Raw genomic sequence first — 17,465 nt, forward strand, 5'->3', positions numbered from 1 at the left:
CCACCACGTGACGCATGGGAGCCGTTCGGGTGCCGTTTCTGTGTAAATGACACAATTTATTTAAACTAGCGTTACCGTCGGATCGAAGCATCGGAGATGTGCGTAACGGTGTTGATATCGAAGTTCTGTCTTTCGGGGCTTTTTAGCGTATTAAAGGGAACAGATTGTGTCGGTAAAAGTCTCTTACCGGAGGGAATCTTGCGTACGATGAATTTAGGTCGAAAATTAATTAAATTGTAACAGAATGGGAAAAAGCAGACATTTCAAATGTATAGAGAAATATTGAGAGCTGTAGAGAAATTAAATATTATAACAATTTAATATGTAATATTGAAATATTTTAACTTGCTGTTGATGATTACAACTAATTGACGAGTTCGTTAAAATATTTATATCATTGTATCATAAACTTAAAATTTAATTTCTTAAGTTCCTCCAAACAGCTTGGAGTAGCTTAATAATAAAAAAAGCTTCAATGTACTAACTTATGATTCCAAATGCTACCGATATCTTTTGTTTTTGTTTTCCATTGGTTTTCTATTCTTTTAGATATTAAATTGTTTTTCTCATAATTATCTTATTTGAAGTAACTGTTTTAAGTAAGTCAACTATACTTAGAACAAACCACGTTGTATGTTTTATGAGCCCTAAATCCTAAATGAAGCCCCTAAAGCATACGCGAGTGTCGGTGCGTATTAGAAACACCGGGTTTTTTTGTTCAAACAAAGCTGTCATGCATTAGATCGAAATCGAAGCCTTTTCCCTGCGTAAGCCGATACATTTTCGGTGCCAAAGGACGAACCGTGTCGGGCTATCATTTCGCATGCCGGATCAAGTTCACATTCACTATTTCACCACCATTGCCAGAGAGCCTCATAACCGTTGTCCAATATTGCGAGCCTCCGAATCATCCTCCGAGCGCCGGTTGCGTGTTTTTTTTGCTCCCATCGAACGTCATCTGCTAGTCGAGGGGTAAATGTGTTTTTCATTTACCTCTCGAGGATGAATTTCCATTTTTACGCCCCCTTGCGCTTCGGCATCGGTCATCGCCGGCATGGAGTTGTTCCGATTTTTCCTGGAATTTTTTTCCGCATTTTTGTGTGGTTTTTCCGCCCATTCCCATACGCCGAACCGTGGCCGCTTTGGTCCAGCTGCCCACACGCGGTCCGGCGCGTGGCACTGAGTTCTCGTGAAAAACAACGCGCGAAAACGAACAGCCAGTGGTTGATGGCGAAAAACGGAAGAAATAATAATAAAAAGCCGAGGCCGCCGACCGTCTGGTTCCCGCGGGAAGAATAAATGCTTGTCATTATTTTTAATATCGGACCGAAAATTGAAATTTTCCTTCGATCAATCTTCCGCCGGCGCGTGAAGAGCAGCCTCAGCTGCCTTTGCCCTTTCCGGAACTAACCGCTCGCCCCCTTGCAGCAGGATTGAGACGTTGAAATGAAAACCTTCATCACGAGCGGATGGTGATTTTTGACGAGCACTTTTGGATACGTTTCCGATCGGAAGAGAGAGAGAGAGAGAGAGCGAGTATGCCAAGGAGCAGCATATTCGAGCCACTTAGGCATACAGTGGGGAGGGCGAATGGAAAATAAAATAAAAGGCTCTTCTACAGACAAATCATCGTCATCATGAGCATCATCTTCGCCATCGTTTTCTGCCGGTCGACCGGATCGCGAAGCGCGTACGAGAAAAGGGTTTTTGGGGCTGGAAATTGGATAGCGAGCTTCGGTTCAATTTGGGCCTTGCCAAAATTAAGGCTAAAGTCGTTACACATCTTTGGCCAGCGTCAGTACGGGCCGGAATTCCTTTGGAAGGTGTGAAGAATGTTTGCAAGCTGCATAAAAGTGTTCATCATTCGATTGTGTAATGCAATGAGTGAGCATTAATATGAGAAAAACTCTAATAAAACAAATTAAAAAATGAAATTTCAGTCAATATGTAATAAACATATCTTGTGGGAAAACATTGACCGATGCTTATGTGTTATAAAAACAGCGCACAAAAGGAGAAGTTACATAAATCTAAATCACGAGCATTTCAATCAAATTCCGAACAGACCGTGATTCATTTCACCACTACCTTACCCATGTCCCGAGATCAGATAAATGCACGCAGCGTCTCGTTTTGTCATCCAAAAAGTACTTATTACACCCTCACGCGAATATGCTCCAATTGCAAGCGTTTGAGGACGAAAAATGTGCAAAAACCGACGCATTATGTTCTGTCAAAAATATTCCCAACTCCCATCAGCTGCTAAACCGCCACCAGAAGGCGGATGAAATGCGAACAAGAAGCAATGAATCGTAAATCCATGACGTATGATGTGGTGCCGACTCCGGACCCGGAAGTGCATGTAAGTTGCACCCGGCGTAAAACAAAGTGTGCTTAGTGGGTGGTTTGGGAGAAACTTTGACCAAGTAACAGAACTCGGTAGAATGCATCCGGGTCTCGAGCAGAGATGAACCGGCGGACAGAAGGCGATAAAAACCTTGAAAAGCGACCTCCTGCACTTCCGCCGTTCGCCATCTCGATAATGACCCGGAAAACCCATCCCCCTAGGGGGTGGGTGGTTGGTAGCGCGTGCGGAAGGTCCTGGGGGCTTTTGCACCAAACGCTGGTTACAATGTTATCGCGTTTGTTTGGCCGCACTTTGCCAGATCATAAAGTTTGCCGTTTATTGCCAAATTGCCCGCGTGGAGGCACTTTCTTTGGCTTCCGGACCGGTGGGGTGGAGGATTGGGTGCGAGCGCGTAAATTTTCTCGGTATTTTATCATCTTGGTGGCCTTGGAAAATTTAGGAGGCTTTATTTTTTTATTTTCTCTCCGCCGCCGTTTCTAATCTAGTGTGCCATGGTTTGGTGCAGTGATGATTTGCCGCTAATTGTCGACTAACTACCGGCGGTTTATACTAACAGTTTATGAACTCACGTTAAACCAGCTTCAAAATTAATCCACATTCACTTGATCAGTTTCGCCGAGCGTTATAGCAATCGTTAAGAAGCTCACTTTTCGAGGAGATGAATCTAAACCGTAAGCCACCTACGAGAACGAGTGTCGGCTTTTGCGAGTGCTAATGAAGCAAACGGTTCCTCCACGTACATATAAAGCCAACCGCAGACGGAGGTCGAGTCAGATCCCAGCACGTGCTGATAGAAAGTTAAGCAGAAAAACAAACACTAAAGCTGGAAGCTTTTCTCCCGGTTCGTTGCCGGCGAGAAATGGACACGGACACTTCCCATCGCCGGCGTGAATACGTTGGCCACACATACGGCAAGGCGGAAAAAGCTCACCCGCGGCATCGTTAACAATTACGATTACGTGTGTTATCATGCTATCTGTGTGGCTAATAAGATTAAATTTAATGTAATCTCGCCTAATCCCTTTGACAGCGACGCGTTCGGGGCGAACAGCAGAAGGTTCTAATTATTTTCGCCCATTTCCAGCAGGGCGTCTCGGAGGCTGATTGTTTGCCCTACCCTGGTTGGTGGTTCCGACAAACTCGTCCTTGAGTCCCGTCCCACATTGCGGTCTGGGAAGTCCTTCACGGGGGTGTGTCCGCTTTTGGTGGTGCTTTCTTTTCTGCCTGCGATTCGGCCCATCAAAGCGAGGTGAACGAGCCACACCACACGGAAAGCCTGTGTCCTAACCGCTGCTAAGCCCGCCTGAATCCGAGGCTGATAATGAGCATCGGTTGAGTCTAGAGCCCAGAGCCCTTTCGAAAGGGCGGCCAAATCACGCCCGACACGATGACACTATCGGACCGGCGTTGACGCTAATCGTTTTCGGCGGCGGTCGAATCCGATTGCCGACATTTGCAAGACCTTCCCCTCAGGGTTGACTGCTCGGCTGCTCGGAAGCCTGCGTAAGTTGGCCTCCATGTGCCACCCAACACCACCCACCGAAAGGACACGTATCCCTTTGGACCCCGACGGGTTCGCATCTGCATTTATAAAGCATAAATTTATCTGCATTTAAAACGTCCTCCCCGGATCGAGCGGATCGACGTGGTGTCCTGGCAGCGAGACGAAGGTGCAGGTCGAACCGACAGGACGACCCCCCTGCTGGGCTTCGGCCCAGGACTCGTCGAAGACTGGCAGCTTCCGAGCAGCTTTCGAAAGGACGTTCTTTCGGAGGGTTCCGGCTTCTTCGGAGACCCGCACGAGAGACATTATAAAAATCTTGCCAGTGCGGCCGGCGCCACATTGTCTGGGCGTTTGCGGGAGGGGCTAAGAGCGAGCCCTCGATGGCTTTAGAGGCTCCTTTACCGCTCCTTCGTTCTCCCATCCTTGCCGCGAACCAACGAAAGCATCACCCCACCGAAAGGAGTTAAGAACGGCCGTTGCGATCCTAGGGGCGTATGTAAATGCTTTATTTATTCAACGTTTAGTCGAAATTGGTGCACTTATTGTTATTGTGATCAAATCATACCGTGTCCTGGCCGCCGGCTGGCTAGACGGCCCAAGCCCAGGCATAAGCCCGGCCTGAGCCTGAACCCCAGCAGACGCGACACTTGCTTCTTCCCGGCCGAGTGCGTCCGTTCGGGCGCTTATCGAGTGGAAACTGCAATGATTGCTTCGGCACCCCAAATGTCACGAGTAAGAGAGAGAGAGAGAGAGAGAGAGAGTGAAAGAGAGAGAGAGAGAGAGGTGGAAATTAGGAGGCATCTGGCAGGACAACTTCATGCATCGGAGTGCCACGGGTGTTGAGGCCAGTGATCTGAAGAAGAGCTCCAGCCGGAGGTCCTTGCGCGACGGATAGCTCCTTGGAAGCTGTCGTGGCGAACAGGACATCCAGGTTGGGACCTCCGAAGGCGACCGAGGTCACCTGGGCGACGGGTAGCGGGATCTCTTGGACCACTTGGGATGTCCTAAAGAACGTGAGAGTGAGAGAGAGAATGCGGAAGAGTTTAATTTGATTACGGGTTGGCATTTCACGATGAGTTATTAGTGTAATTTAGCTGGCGCGTTATGTTTTAGTTCGCCGGTAAATCATGAGCTTTGTGGAGGTTTTTCTTAGATCCGAGTAGTCTGGGAGCGTAAGATTTAAGGACCCATATGATTATGGTTTCTTCAGCAGCTGCAAAGACTTCTACAAGGACCAATCGCTTGGTTAGCCAGGATTGTTTAGTGTCCCTGCTTTATGTCACTCTTGTGGACGCATTCGACACTCTTCTAGAAGTCACAAACACACACACACACCCTTCCAATACTCACTCTGGATTGATTTTGATTATTTTCGAACCCGCAAACACGGCCACGTACAGATCACCCTCGGCATCGCTGGTCATACCGTCCGCAATGAACTCGGTAGCTGCTTCGTCATCCTTCAGCCTTATCAACACCGTCTCCGCACCTAAACGCGAGTGAACACCGTGATAACGCTGAACACTGATAGCTGGCGTAAGTGGTCAGAGGTTCCTTACCCAAGTTCCCATCGGCATCCACCGCGTACTCCTTCACGTCGAACGCAAACGAATCGATGAAGTAAAACCGACCGGTGCGTGCACTCCACGTCAGCCCGTTCGAGATGTGTACCTTGCTCTTGAGCGGTACCATTTGGCCACGCGGCGCATCGAAGCGGTACAACTTGCCATCATCCATCTCGAAGTGGTTCCGCGAGTCCTCCGCCAGCATCGTACCGGCGTACAGTCGTCCCTGTGCGTCCGCTTTGCCATCGTTAAAGCGATGGTCCGCTGCATCAGTTCCAAGGTCTGCCAACACCTGCTTGACCTTGGCCACTGGGGCACGACCATCCCAGGTCACTACCAGCAGCTGGGTGCCACTTCCGACCACAAACTGTCCAGGGTGGCCTTTCACAGGGATAACGAACGAAGCGTACGTGCTGCCCTCTGGTGGTGGGTGACGAAAAAACACCGTGAACGTGGATAAGAAGGCTCTCTAGCTCCAAAACGCAAGCGCTTACCGATCGAGGCAGAATACGTTTTGCTCTCACGCCAGTCGTACCGGTGCAGCGTGCTGCTAAGAATGCACACGTAGTACAGACTTTGCGAGTCCACGTCCCAGTGGGGACCTTCACCGAGCTGTAGCAGAGGTCCCGGAACAACTGTGACCTTCACGTCCGCCATGGTTGTGGTGTTGAATGGCTTTGTTCGATTGTCGAATGTACCGAATTTGCCAAAAACCCAGAGCAGAGCTTATCGCTGTTGACCTCTAATCAATCGATGTCGGTGGTCATATCGGGCGGTTGGGTTGATATTTGCCACCGCAAATTATCGCTAAATGATGGATTGCGTGCGACACCGAGCGATCGTGTAATCGGCAAATTTTGCTCGCAATTTTAAATCCACTCGCAGCAGCTGTCCACCGTATGGTGAAAATAGACCAATATGAGTCTCACACTTGGTCGGGGTACTTTTCCGATCGACGAACGGCCATTATTTACCGTCGCCAACTTGCCAATATCGGTATCAACCTCTCGATGCTAATAATGCACCCTCCCAGAGCTAATAGACTTATCAAACGCCAAACAAACGGCTACGGGTTGTTGTATAAAATTCCACCCAACGAAACCATGATCGAACATTCGCGTACCAACACACAACCATGGCTGCTGGTGCGAGTTGCCGTGTGGAAACGATACCACCCTTCACGGAGCTGGGCGAAGGACCTCATTGGGACGTTGCTCGGCAGAGCCTGTACTACGTGAGCCTCACCAATGGGTTGATCTATCGGTTGGATTACCACCAGGGGAAAGTGTACAGCGCGTCGATCGGTAGGTACACGAATTGGCAGGATTCGCGGGAATTTCACTGAAAAGCTTGCCATCCTGACAGATGGCATCCGTTGGGCGTCATTTATCGTGCCGGTAAAGGGCTCACGAGATCGGTTCGTCATCGGTGACGGTAACCGGTTGCTCGAGATCCGCTGGGATGGGTTAGCGAGTGTGGCGAAGATCGTACGTGAGTTGGCAAACACGGGTCCGGAAGATGTGCACAATCGCTTTAACGATGGAAAAGCTGATCCGCAAGGACGACTGTTTTTCGGCACGATGCTTCGCGAGGAAGTTGGGAGTCCTTTTGAGCGAGCAACAGGTTCGTTGTGGCGGTTTTGCACCCGAACTGGACGTTTGATCGAGCAGGATAGTGGCTTTTTCATCTCGAATGGGTTGGCTTGGAGCGCGAACGGTGATAAGTGTTACTTTGTGGACTCGGGCGCGAACCACATCAAGCAGTACGATGTGTCGCAGGAAGGCGATTTGCGTGAGTGTGGACGAGTTTTTGGCTGAACGTGGAAAAGGTTTTGTGAGGTTGGCTTTTTTTTGTTCGCAGGAAACGGTCACGTGTGGTTCGATTTTAAGCGCGATGGGAAGGATCCGGGATACTTTGGCGATGGTATGACGATAGACACCGAGGGTAACCTGTATGTGGCGTGTTTTAATGGGTTTAAGGTGGTCAAGATTTCACCGAAGTAAGTATGCGCTTTTGGGATGGAGCAAATCTTGCATTTTATACGCCAACTTGCGTCGTTTTAGTAAGGAGATTTTGGCGGAAATCAAGATCCCAGCACAACAGGTCACCTCGGCGGCATTTGGTGGACCAAACCTTGATGAGTTGTTCGTGACGACGGCTGCGAAGGTCATCACTACCCCACAGAAGGATCCTGCCGGGGCCACGTTCAAGGTCACCGGGTTGGGTGCGAAGGGTTTGCCAATGGCAGAGGTCGTGCTGGATTTGTAACGTAGGTGTTAGAAGGACCTTCGTTTGAAGGCGGCGAATCAATCGTTGGTGCGGCTCTGTGTGTTCAAATGCCCCATTGTTGAAACAAATACAAACGTGTAAGTGGAAAACGTGTTATTTCATCAGTCGAAACATTGCCGTTTTAAGTCAATATTTGACCCCTTTAAGTAAAATAATCAGGAGCTTTGCTTGATAAGACTGAAAGAACCGTTATAAAATTGATGCCGTTATAAATGCATGAGCATAATTAACGAAAGATTTAGTGACTTTCTAAGTATCTCATTGACCTGTGTAATAAGCTTAAACCCTTCCGAAATCCAGCTTTAAACTGCCTTGATTTGTTTTGTTTTGATACCAACCCCAAGCGTTCCCGCAAAAATATACACAAATGAGTTTGCTGGTGATGCAAATAGTTGCTAATTAAACCAAGATACTAGCAACCAAGCAAACTATTCGTAATGAGTAAATTAGCTTTAAAGCTCCACAAACAACCCGCCCACGGAACGGCGGCTTTTCCAAATGCTATATTAAACTCAAGTACAAGTTGGCTCGAATCAAACAGCGTCCCAGGAACAGGAGATTTGCGTCGTTTGATCCGTTCTGTGACAAACGGCCTGGCAAACGGCAAACAGAGAACCGTGCGCTGGTGGAAAATGGAAAACTTTTCACGCCCGCTCCCGCACACCGAAGTTGATAATGAATAAGAAATATTGCTAATGATTTATGAGCCAGCCAACGGTGCCGGGCGAACAACGACAACTTGGTGCTTGGCGAAAGTTTTGGCTCGCGCGCGCGGAAGCCGATTTTCTAATGAAGCGCGACACCGACCACGGTTTTCCGTTGCCGGCGAGAATATTTAATAGCTCGGCGTTCGAGGGCTCAGGCGTTCGCGAAAAATGGGTTCAAAATGGGTCAAGGAAGTGGCTTGGGGTGGGACTTAGGTTCAACAAAAAAAAAATCACCTCTCACTAGCCAGTTCGATGAACCGGCGTTTACCTGCGCGCAAAAGGATCGCCGAACCATGCTGGCAAAGGATCTGGCAAGGATTCCAAGAGCCCTGGAGCCAATCCATCCGCCGGGAAGGAACCGAAAGTAATTGACCCTTTCGCTGCGATTGGATCAGGTCGAGCATGCGGTCGCTATGAATCATGCACATGGGTCACACGACATGCCATGGCATACTCGAATGCCGGACGCCGAAGGACACCCGGCAAGGACAAATATTTGCCAGTCAGTCCGGTTCGGGACTGCGATATGATTTACTGCAGCCGGCCGCTCGCAGCTAAAGCTAAGCAGTTGGTGAGTAGTTTTCCGTGGTGATTTATCGTCCGAAGGCAAAACACGCGGGCTTAGCTTTAGCTAAATGCTTCCGTCCCGACACCGCCCGGGATGGGACCGATGATGGCCAGGATGATACATCCTGTGCCGGGAGCGAAGGTCGCCCGATTTCAATCCACTTTAATGCCGTTTCACGCAGTAACGCGAACGTGGAAGGGGAGTTTTTTCTCCACCGGCGCTTTCCAGCATCCAGAAAAAAAAACCGGGGAAAGGATATCTGTCAGCGTTGCATTTACTGGAGCCGTATCCGTGTGTTTGTGTTTGTGGTTTTTCCTTCAACCATTCACACCATTCTTCGCCCGTTTTCGTTGATCGCGGCGTTGGATGCACTTAGGGTGCATTCGATTCGCTCACTCACGATTGCTACTACTAGCAATGAATACATACTTTGTTACTCGGACAAACCCGAGTAAAACGCCTTTCGTACTTTTCTTACATCCATTACATCTCGGCTGATGCGCCGCCGTATGAATTGATTATGAGTGGTTTTACACGCCCCCCCAAACCGGCTACTGGGAAATGATGCATTCGAAATTTTTTGTTGTCGCAATTGAAATAAATGAATGGAGCATAACATAATTTTTTTTGCCGTAACACACATTAATTTGACCCATTTCTGAGCCCTTCAACAATGATACATTTTTTTTGCAGTTTATTTTTTCATTCCTGCACTTAATGGACGTTTGCTGCGTCCATTTTCAATCAATCAAATGTCAAAAGTAATGGTGTGCATTTACAGTTTTGTACAGCACATTGTATTAAATCAAATATTCGCTTGATTGTAAAAGCGTGAATATTTTTGATTGCTTTTTTTTAGTAGTAGTAGTAGTAGTAGTAGTATTTGTATTTCATAATTGATTTATTCATACAAATGTGAAGATTACATTCATTTTGGTTTACATAATATCTTAACTTTAACACAATAGGCATGACATGTTTTATACTACGATGAATTATTGTTTTGAAGTGTTTAGTTTCAAATAATGTACCTCGGGAAAAATAGTACAAAAACCCAGGAGAAGATTTTGTTATTCAACTTCTCTAAACCTAACAAGCTAAACTAACTTAACCAACCTAACTTACTTAGACTTCAAACAAAAATCCGTAATACTCCCTTAAGGAAAAGGCTTTTTAGGGGATAAAAATAACGCACGTATAATTTCTAACGGACTGTTAGTACATTTATCTCTGTATTTATTGTTTGTTTTGTTCTAAAATCATTGTTCTAATTGGAGCATAAGTTGAAAACTAATGCCGGTTAATTGGCATATTTTTAATCCTTTCATTGCCATTGTGTTCATGAATAGAAACGTGTTCAGGTTTATAACGTTGGTAATCGTTTGTTTTTTACTCACTTCGTGAGATCAACAATCAGAACAATGTATGCAAATAAAGCTTCTAAAAAAAAGTAAAAAGAACGCCACAGAAAATTGCCAACCACCGGTTACGTGTTTGTGGCTCAATTTGTAAAGCCTCCCGTACAAACGGGCGTGAAAAATTAGCGCGATTACTATTATCGCACCGCTTGGGACGATTTGTTCGATACATCATTTCATAAACCGCCCACCGTGAGCCTTTATCCTCCCTCACGTCCCCCCCATCGCTGCCCACCGTCACGCCGCGCTAAGATCATGATTGACTTAAGTACTCCGGTATTAGCGAGGTGATAAATTTTCCGCAGCAAATTACCATTTCCGAGCACGTAATTGATCGCTTTATAACGCATCCCACACCGGTCCTGGTGGCGTGTTGGTTTCCCTCTTCCGGTTCCGGTGGGCGTCGCAAGACGTGTCTGTCAACGTGCCGCGAAGCAACGCAGCATCCGTTCGGTGCTTAGGCAGCGTGGTACAAAGAAAAAAAGAAAAAGGAAAACAAAGTGTGTTTATCTTTTTAATCTCATCACATCACGCTCCGGCTCGACAATCGGGGCCCGTGTCCGGGTGCCCATCATCATCGTCGTCGTCTTCGTCGTCGTCGTCAGCTCCGAGAGGATTCTCCTTCATCCATCGCACCCGGAAGTTGCACCCGCGTGGGGTTGGGGGGTGGTGGGTGGAATACATCCTTCCCGGCGCCGGTTTACAGGCGGGTGGCAGAAGGTCGAATGGCTGGCAGCCGGAGAAGGAAATGAATGATGAAAGTTGCCTCCATTGAAGGTTATTATTCATTTTGCACCATTTTTCTTCGGCAGCTCGCTGCACGCCTTGTCTTCGGGTGGGTGGCGTTGGAAAGGAAGTGGAAAACAAAAGGAAAAGCGGGAAAAGCGGACTGGTGTGTGGGCGGCGGAGGGGAGAGGCAGCATTAGCCGCAGGAAGACGCATCGAAGCGCGTGACATTGTCCGGAGGTTGATCGGGGCGTTGTGAGGGATGAGCTTTTGAAAAATTTATGTTGTAAACAGTTATATCTTATTACGTGTAAATTATTTATAAGCTGTTCCCGCATTAGGGAAGCAGACGCTCCATTGACTGCGTGGGAACATTAGTCGGTAGCGAAGGGCGCAGGCGAACCGCTGCGTGGTGGGTGGTTCATCAAACTGATCGCTGCACATTTGCGAGATCGTAAAGTGTGGTGCGTGTGAAACGGGGCGAATATTCTTGTTGCTGAATTGTAATCGGCAGGAATTGCAGCAAAACGGTTCGTTTGAGCGCTTTCTATGAAAATGAATGTCCTTAACCGGGATAGAGGAATTATCCTGATGGAGCATGTACAGTGATATTGCTGCAGGATGGAGTGGTTTGTGCGAAGGTAAATGGGACTTTTTTGGCAGATTTCTTTTGTCCCAAAAAAAAAAGAAGATTCATTGATTATTTGAGCACCTTTTAAGACATTTTAAAACAGTGCGTTTAGTTCAATGAACGTAACGATTTATTTATGCGGTTTTTTTAATCTTTACCAGCAGCCAATTTCGATCATAAAAAGAACAACATAATTTTATCAATATTATGAATTTGCTAATTAAATAATTGTATAATAATGGAATTTACATAATGAGCTTTGAAATCACATTTTGCATTATATCATCTGGTTTCTTGTTCTGTCTCGTCTTCATCATTTTTTCGTTGATATGATATTGGTGCTCATACTCGTGCTCCTAAAACTCATTATTTATTTCAATTCACTATTTTCGACTCAGTGCTTTTTCGTTGAAAAATGTTTAACTCGGACAATGATCCATTATTATCTATATTTAATATTTTTCCTCTCTTTTAGACATAAATTGGATTATCAAATAAAATGCTTTTAGTTTTGAATTAAATACAAAATTCAAGAAGCAGTGTAATTTGACAATGAAACAACTTTACATCAGCTCAAAAACCACATGCTTTTATGTTGCGTTGAAAAATGTGGCAAATCATCTCAAAAACCTTTTCGTTGTCCACCCAGCTCTTGAAGTCAGTAATTTCACCTACCTAAAGTCCGACAACTGGCGTACTCCACCGTAACACCACTACCGGTATCAGTTTTACCTCTCGACCGGTGGTGCAATGTTTTATTAATTACTCGTGAAGAAATTTGCATATAATACCCGTAAAGCAGGTCCGAGCGGCCACTTCGGTACCGCAGGTATGGTCGATTTTTTATTCACTGTCCGAAAATTTTACACTCTCCCCAACCCTCAGTTCTCCTCCTACACCAGGAGCATCCCCAGCCGAGCCGTAAGGGATATATATATATATATATATATATATATATATATATATATATATATATATATATATATATATATATATATATATATATATATATATATATATTTTGTGCTCACAGTTCAAGAGCCCTAAACTCCAGGCCCCAGTGGGAGGATGCCACCGGTCGGGATTCCTGATCCTTTCCGACGGATGCTACCCGAACGGTCCATGATGCCTCTGGAAAAGTGCGCTTTTCTTCCGCTCCCAAGGGACGATGTCAGGAATGCCAGTGCTGCAAAAGCAACATGCGTGGTTAATGTAGATTTTAGTACGTGTCGAGCCGCCACAAACGGCCATAGAGATGGGAGTTTTTTTTTTGCGACCCACGAGGACACTGACGGGTGGTTTCGTTTATCACCGAAACCCTCGCGAGAGTCATACGGCGTGTAAGGTCCGCGCGGTCCCGATGAGCGAATTATGGAAAGTAGCCCAAGTTCAGGCACTTTCGGAGATCAGGGAGGCGAAAAGATCAGGTAATTTAGGCGCCACTGCTCGCTGGAGGCGATGCCGTTTGTGGGGCAGCTTCGAGTGGTCATTGCGAATGATAAATGCACATAAATCTCGTGGAACTTTTGGCCCCCATTCGAAACCATCTCGAGCCTGCGAGCCGACGGACAAAGGTGTCCCAGATTGTTCGAGCATAAGCATGGCTAAGGCTCATACGATGACGATAATGATGATGATGATGGTGATGATGTCTTGCTGTCGGTTGGTTTTTGCCCTGTAATGAAGGTAGCGCACCTTGGTACGTTCCTTTTGAGCGTTAAGGTGTGCTTTCCCGGGCACAAAAGGACGCCCTTGAGCGGGACGACCTATGACCGGGTCGCGTCTTCCGGAAGCCAGCGAACAAGAACCCCGAACACCCTTTGGCTGGGTCGCTTAAGAGGGCGAAGTTTTCCGGAGAGGTAGAGTTCACGTTTTTAGCAGCTGTAAGATTTATGCACGCACAATGAAACCCCCGGGAGCGGTCCTGGGCACCTGGACAGGGTCCTTCAAGCGCTGACGTGGTCCGTTGTAACTGCGCACGAGCGCAATAAATTTGCGGAATCATCCAACCGAGCCGAGACCGGGGAGATCATAATTATTAGTAGCACAGGCGAGCGGTGATCGAGCGCGGTCCTCTCAGTGGTATGAATATTAAAGAAAGAAAAAAACACACCACTGGCAACAAGGAGACGAACAAAAAAAGAAAATGGGGACAAAATTTATGCAGGAAATTATTTTGCGTGTTGATTTATACGGACATAAGCTGTGAGGCTCGTGTAAAGATGGTGCTCGATTTCTTCCCGAGAAATCTGTGCCGAGCCCTTGGGGTGCGCTTTTTGGGTTGGTTCTCTTTTTACATCGCTTGGACGACGGCAGTTACGACGATTACGGTGCTGGCTGGGGAAAAACCACCGCCGGGGCGGGATTCTGGGTTGGGCCTTCGGTTGTAACCTTTTTGGCAGTGGTTTACCGTCGATCTCGGTCGGTCGGTTGGAAAAGGGCGAGAGAAAAGGATCTCCTTGGACCACCCAAGGCGCCAGTGGCTCGCTTCGGTCGGGCGGAATTACTACACGCTGGTGGACGTGTGGTGGTCGCTCGTGCACCAGGCGCGTTGTAAATGTTGCAGTAGTTAATAAAATATTACTTCTTCATATCGCCCGATAACCCTGCGTAAGTCGGAATTTGGGTTTTGGGTGGTGGCCAGCCGTAGACTCGGAATAGTTCCGCAGCCTTCGTGTCACGGGATTGAGGGGCAAAAGTTTTACGTGGTGTAAAAAAAAAACGAGCGAGACTATACAATGGTAGCAAAAAGATTCGTAGATGTCCTTAAAAGGAAAGCAACGCTATTCACCAATGAAATTAAATCAAATGCTTCAGTTTCAAATGTTCCATTAGTGTATGTTGTTGGAGCAAAACCTCTCATTTTATTTCTCTTTATAAGTTGTTACAAGCTTGATTAATTTGTAGTGCATCTTTATATTGCTGTATTTAAAAAACAAACACTTGAATTACTGTTCGAACAGTAATATAATAAACATTCATTTAACCGGTTTATTTGTCAGATGATTATTTAAAGGCGATCTTTGCACTCCGAAAATTTGATATGATTTTCCTTTGTATTCAATTGTTACTCTGTTCATTAAATGTAAGGATTGTTTGAAATTGAAAAAAACTATATTTATTCACTAAAACTTCATAAGGTGTTAGTAAATTTAATAAATACTCTGGCCATTTTAAAATGACTAATGTTAACTATACTTCTCTGCTGATTTTTAATAAAAAAGGGGACATTCATAATCAACGAACATATTTCCTAACGCTCGGCTGCAACTACAGCGCACATAACTGTTCGAACATCAAAAAGAAACTGCGATAGAACTGTGTTTGCATTTTCCTCTTTTTCATCTCGCTTCACGACTGCAGCTCACTTCCTCATTGCTGCCATTCCAACAGCGCCTTGGTGTTGTATTGGCAATAATTCTTGATTGCAAGCGACAAATAATCGGCCCGGCGCTCGTACGGCCGCTAAAAGCCAAACGGCAGGCGATGACAAGCGTCGTCCGTTTCACTATTTACACAGAAACGTCCGAGTGCATCAGCCTCCGGAAGCGGTCTGCACAGAAGAAGGAGACCACCGCAAGGCGTCGCGCGAACGGGTTACATGGTTTATGGCCAAAGTTACGGACAGCTTGCGCTTACGCGAACGGGCAAACTATATCGGTTGTAATTTTTATGTACTCACCAGAATGGCCCAGAATGACCGGTTAGTACGCTCGGGAGCATGCATACCGGAGCATGAAAAAAAAGGGAAACTTCAAATAGAAAATAAACCGACGGAAAAGAATGTGTGTGTAAAAAATATTCATACTCTGCCTGAGCATAGGAATGGTCGATTTTGAGCTGGAGTTTTCTTTTTTTTTAGGTGCCGTGGTTTTTTGAGAGCCATGGTTGCCAAAATGGGGCATGGAATCATTGGACCAGCCAACTGTCCATGGTAGAGTAGAAGTTTATAATAGCACTGAATGCTTAATTAGTGTGTCAGTTACGATAATAAAAGGAATGCAAGTTGCCGGAACCGGGACGGCACGAGCTGCATCGAACAAATGCATCGCAAGCGCATCTCACCGGTGTTTTTCTATGGAATTTTGTGCAGGTTTTCGTTGTTTTCTTCTCGAGCATTGTTTTATCATTCACGAACGTAAAAAAATAAAGGGAAATTTAGTTCTGGATCAGCCTACTTTGTTGTTGCATTTGTGCATTACACGTGCATGCAAACGTGCTTGTGTGGGTTAGCTGTCGTTCCGTTGTTCAACATTAAAATATCCATGAATAGTAGATCCACGTGGCAGGCAGGTTATGCAGGGACGATGGATTTTCAGCTGGGTTTAATTTTAAATCGACTGCTCTAGAAAGAGGATATGAATAGAGAAAAGAGCTGAAATTAATAGATGCGATCTGATTGTTTCGTATGAATTTTAAACTTCAATTCTAATGCCTTTTGCTTTCGTTGTTTCTTTTGAAAAAGGTGTAATAGGTGGAAGAATTCATTTTGACTAAAATTTATATTAATTAAATTTTGTTGTTGTTAGAAATATGCTATGTTATTGAAATTATTAATTTGAATTTATTTGTTCTTCGTCTATTATGCCTCAATTGAGAAAAAAATACCTCTAAACTTAAAATAAATTTATTTTAATTAACAATTCAATTAACAAATATCTACCAAAACAATTTAACAAAAAAAATTAATCACACAACCAAAGTACGTTCTAGAACGGTGTCGTGTGGTGCGCGATTGATCTCATTCAGGGAATGATAAAAAGGACAGTTATCCCAGCCCAGCTTATCGTTGCATAAACGATCGATAAAATGCCGACTGCCCAGGTGAAAGAGAAAGTTATGCCACCTGGCTCGATGTCGCGGGTGCTACAACAGATTTTAACGATTGTTCCCATTTCCCGGACGCACCGTAAATCAATCGCAACATCTCACTTATCGATGGCGTTCGCTTTCGATTGGCCCACGATGAAAAACATGGAATCGATCGTATCAACACCCGGCCACGTCCGAAAGAACGACGGTGGAAGCCAACGAGAAGACCACCAACTCCACACTCGTGCCAGCTGGGCGGATGGGCTTCCATTTGCAGGATCGATGTTTATTGATATTAGGCAGCTCGAAAATGGAGGCACAAGCACGGTGGAAGTAAAACAAAGCCAAAAGACAAACAAGCACCGGTCCATATATCACGACGGATCACACGATGCACCGATGCACGAGAGCTCGGTTAAGTGCATTGGGTTCATTGGTGATGGGCTCGGGCGGTGAAAAATGGAACGGAATAAAGATTCTAAATTTATCGATCAGTCAACCCGAGCGAGCCCTCGGTGGCGGCCCTCGGTGGTGGCTGTTCGCGCGGGTGGAATGACGTAAAACCTCAGTAATCTCTCAGCCTCACGCGCGTTGTCTTTCAGCGCAAAGCCGCAGAGAGAAAAGAAAGAAAAAAAGAAGAGGAAAACCAGCAGACACGAGGAAAATGGACAAGATAGTTTAATTACCCCGCCGGTGGGTTTGTTTTTCCTGTGCGCGCGTTCGATCGCGTATGCAGATCGTTCATTAAAATGAAATACTCTAAACAGATTCCCGGAGAAAGAATGAGACAGGATTGTCATTCATCTTTGTCCGGCTTCGTCTTGGGGTGGCATTGCTCGTTGTGCTTCTCGGCTGGGACTAATGCTGTCGAATTTGA

At 46.0% G+C, this 17,465-nt stretch overlaps 3 protein-coding genes across 3 annotated transcripts in view; 2 read left to right on the top strand and 1 right to left on the bottom strand.

The window, feature by feature from the left end:
- Positions 1-4,638: 4,638 nt before the first annotated feature.
- On the bottom strand, positions 4,639-6,094 carry LOC128725861 (regucalcin-like). The gene is made up of 4 exons (XM_053819630.1): positions 5,932-6,094; positions 5,432-5,857; positions 5,223-5,361; positions 4,639-4,876 (listed from the first exon to the last, which is right to left on the bottom strand). Exons 1-4 carry the CDS (start codon positions 6,092-6,094, stop codon positions 4,663-4,665), a joined length of 942 nt encoding a protein of 313 aa, XP_053675605.1. The 3' UTR covers positions 4,639-4,662.
- Positions 6,095-6,561: 467 nt separating this feature from the next.
- Positions 6,562-7,921, top strand: LOC128726792 (regucalcin-like). Its single transcript, XM_053820620.1, has 4 exons — positions 6,562-6,741; positions 6,803-7,228; positions 7,298-7,436; positions 7,501-7,921. Exons 1-4 carry the CDS (start codon positions 6,573-6,575, stop codon positions 7,703-7,705), a joined length of 939 nt encoding a protein of 312 aa, XP_053676595.1. The 5' UTR covers positions 6,562-6,572; the 3' UTR covers positions 7,706-7,921.
- A 957-nt stretch (positions 7,922-8,878) lies between these two features.
- LOC128724043 (protein madd-4) overlaps positions 8,879-17,465 on the top strand; it is a 148,293-nt gene continuing 139,706 nt past the window's right edge. The window contains exon 1 of the mRNA XM_053817808.1: positions 8,879-9,004. Coding sequence (XP_053673783.1) covers positions 8,879-9,004 — 126 coding nt within the window. The remainder of the gene's footprint in view (positions 9,005-17,465) is intronic.

Source organism: Anopheles nili, chromosome 3 (genome assembly GCF_943737925.1).
Source record: "Anopheles nili chromosome 3, idAnoNiliSN_F5_01, whole genome shotgun sequence".
Classification (NCBI taxonomy): domain Eukaryota; kingdom Metazoa; phylum Arthropoda; class Insecta; order Diptera; family Culicidae; genus Anopheles; species Anopheles nili.

Coding starts and splice junctions, on each gene's coding strand:
- LOC128725861 (XM_053819630.1), bottom strand. CDS start 6,094: ATGGCGGACGTGAAGGTCACAGTTGTTCCGGGACCTCTGCTACAGCTC. Junction 5,858..5,931: donor AACGTATTCTGCCTCGATCG/GTAAGCGCTTGC, acceptor ACCCACCACCAG/AGGGCAGCACGTACGCTTCG. Junction 5,362..5,431: donor GGATGCCGATGGGAACTTGG/GTAAGGAACCTC, acceptor ACTCGCGTTTAG/GTGCGGAGACGGTGTTGATA.
- LOC128726792 (XM_053820620.1), top strand. CDS start 6,573: ATGGCTGCTGGTGCGAGTTGCCGTGTGGAAACGATACCACCCTTCACG. Junction 6,742..6,802: donor AGTGTACAGCGCGTCGATCG/GTAGGTACACGA, acceptor CCATCCTGACAG/ATGGCATCCGTTGGGCGTCA. Junction 7,437..7,500: donor GTGGTCAAGATTTCACCGAA/GTAAGTATGCGC, acceptor GCGTCGTTTTAG/TAAGGAGATTTTGGCGGAAA.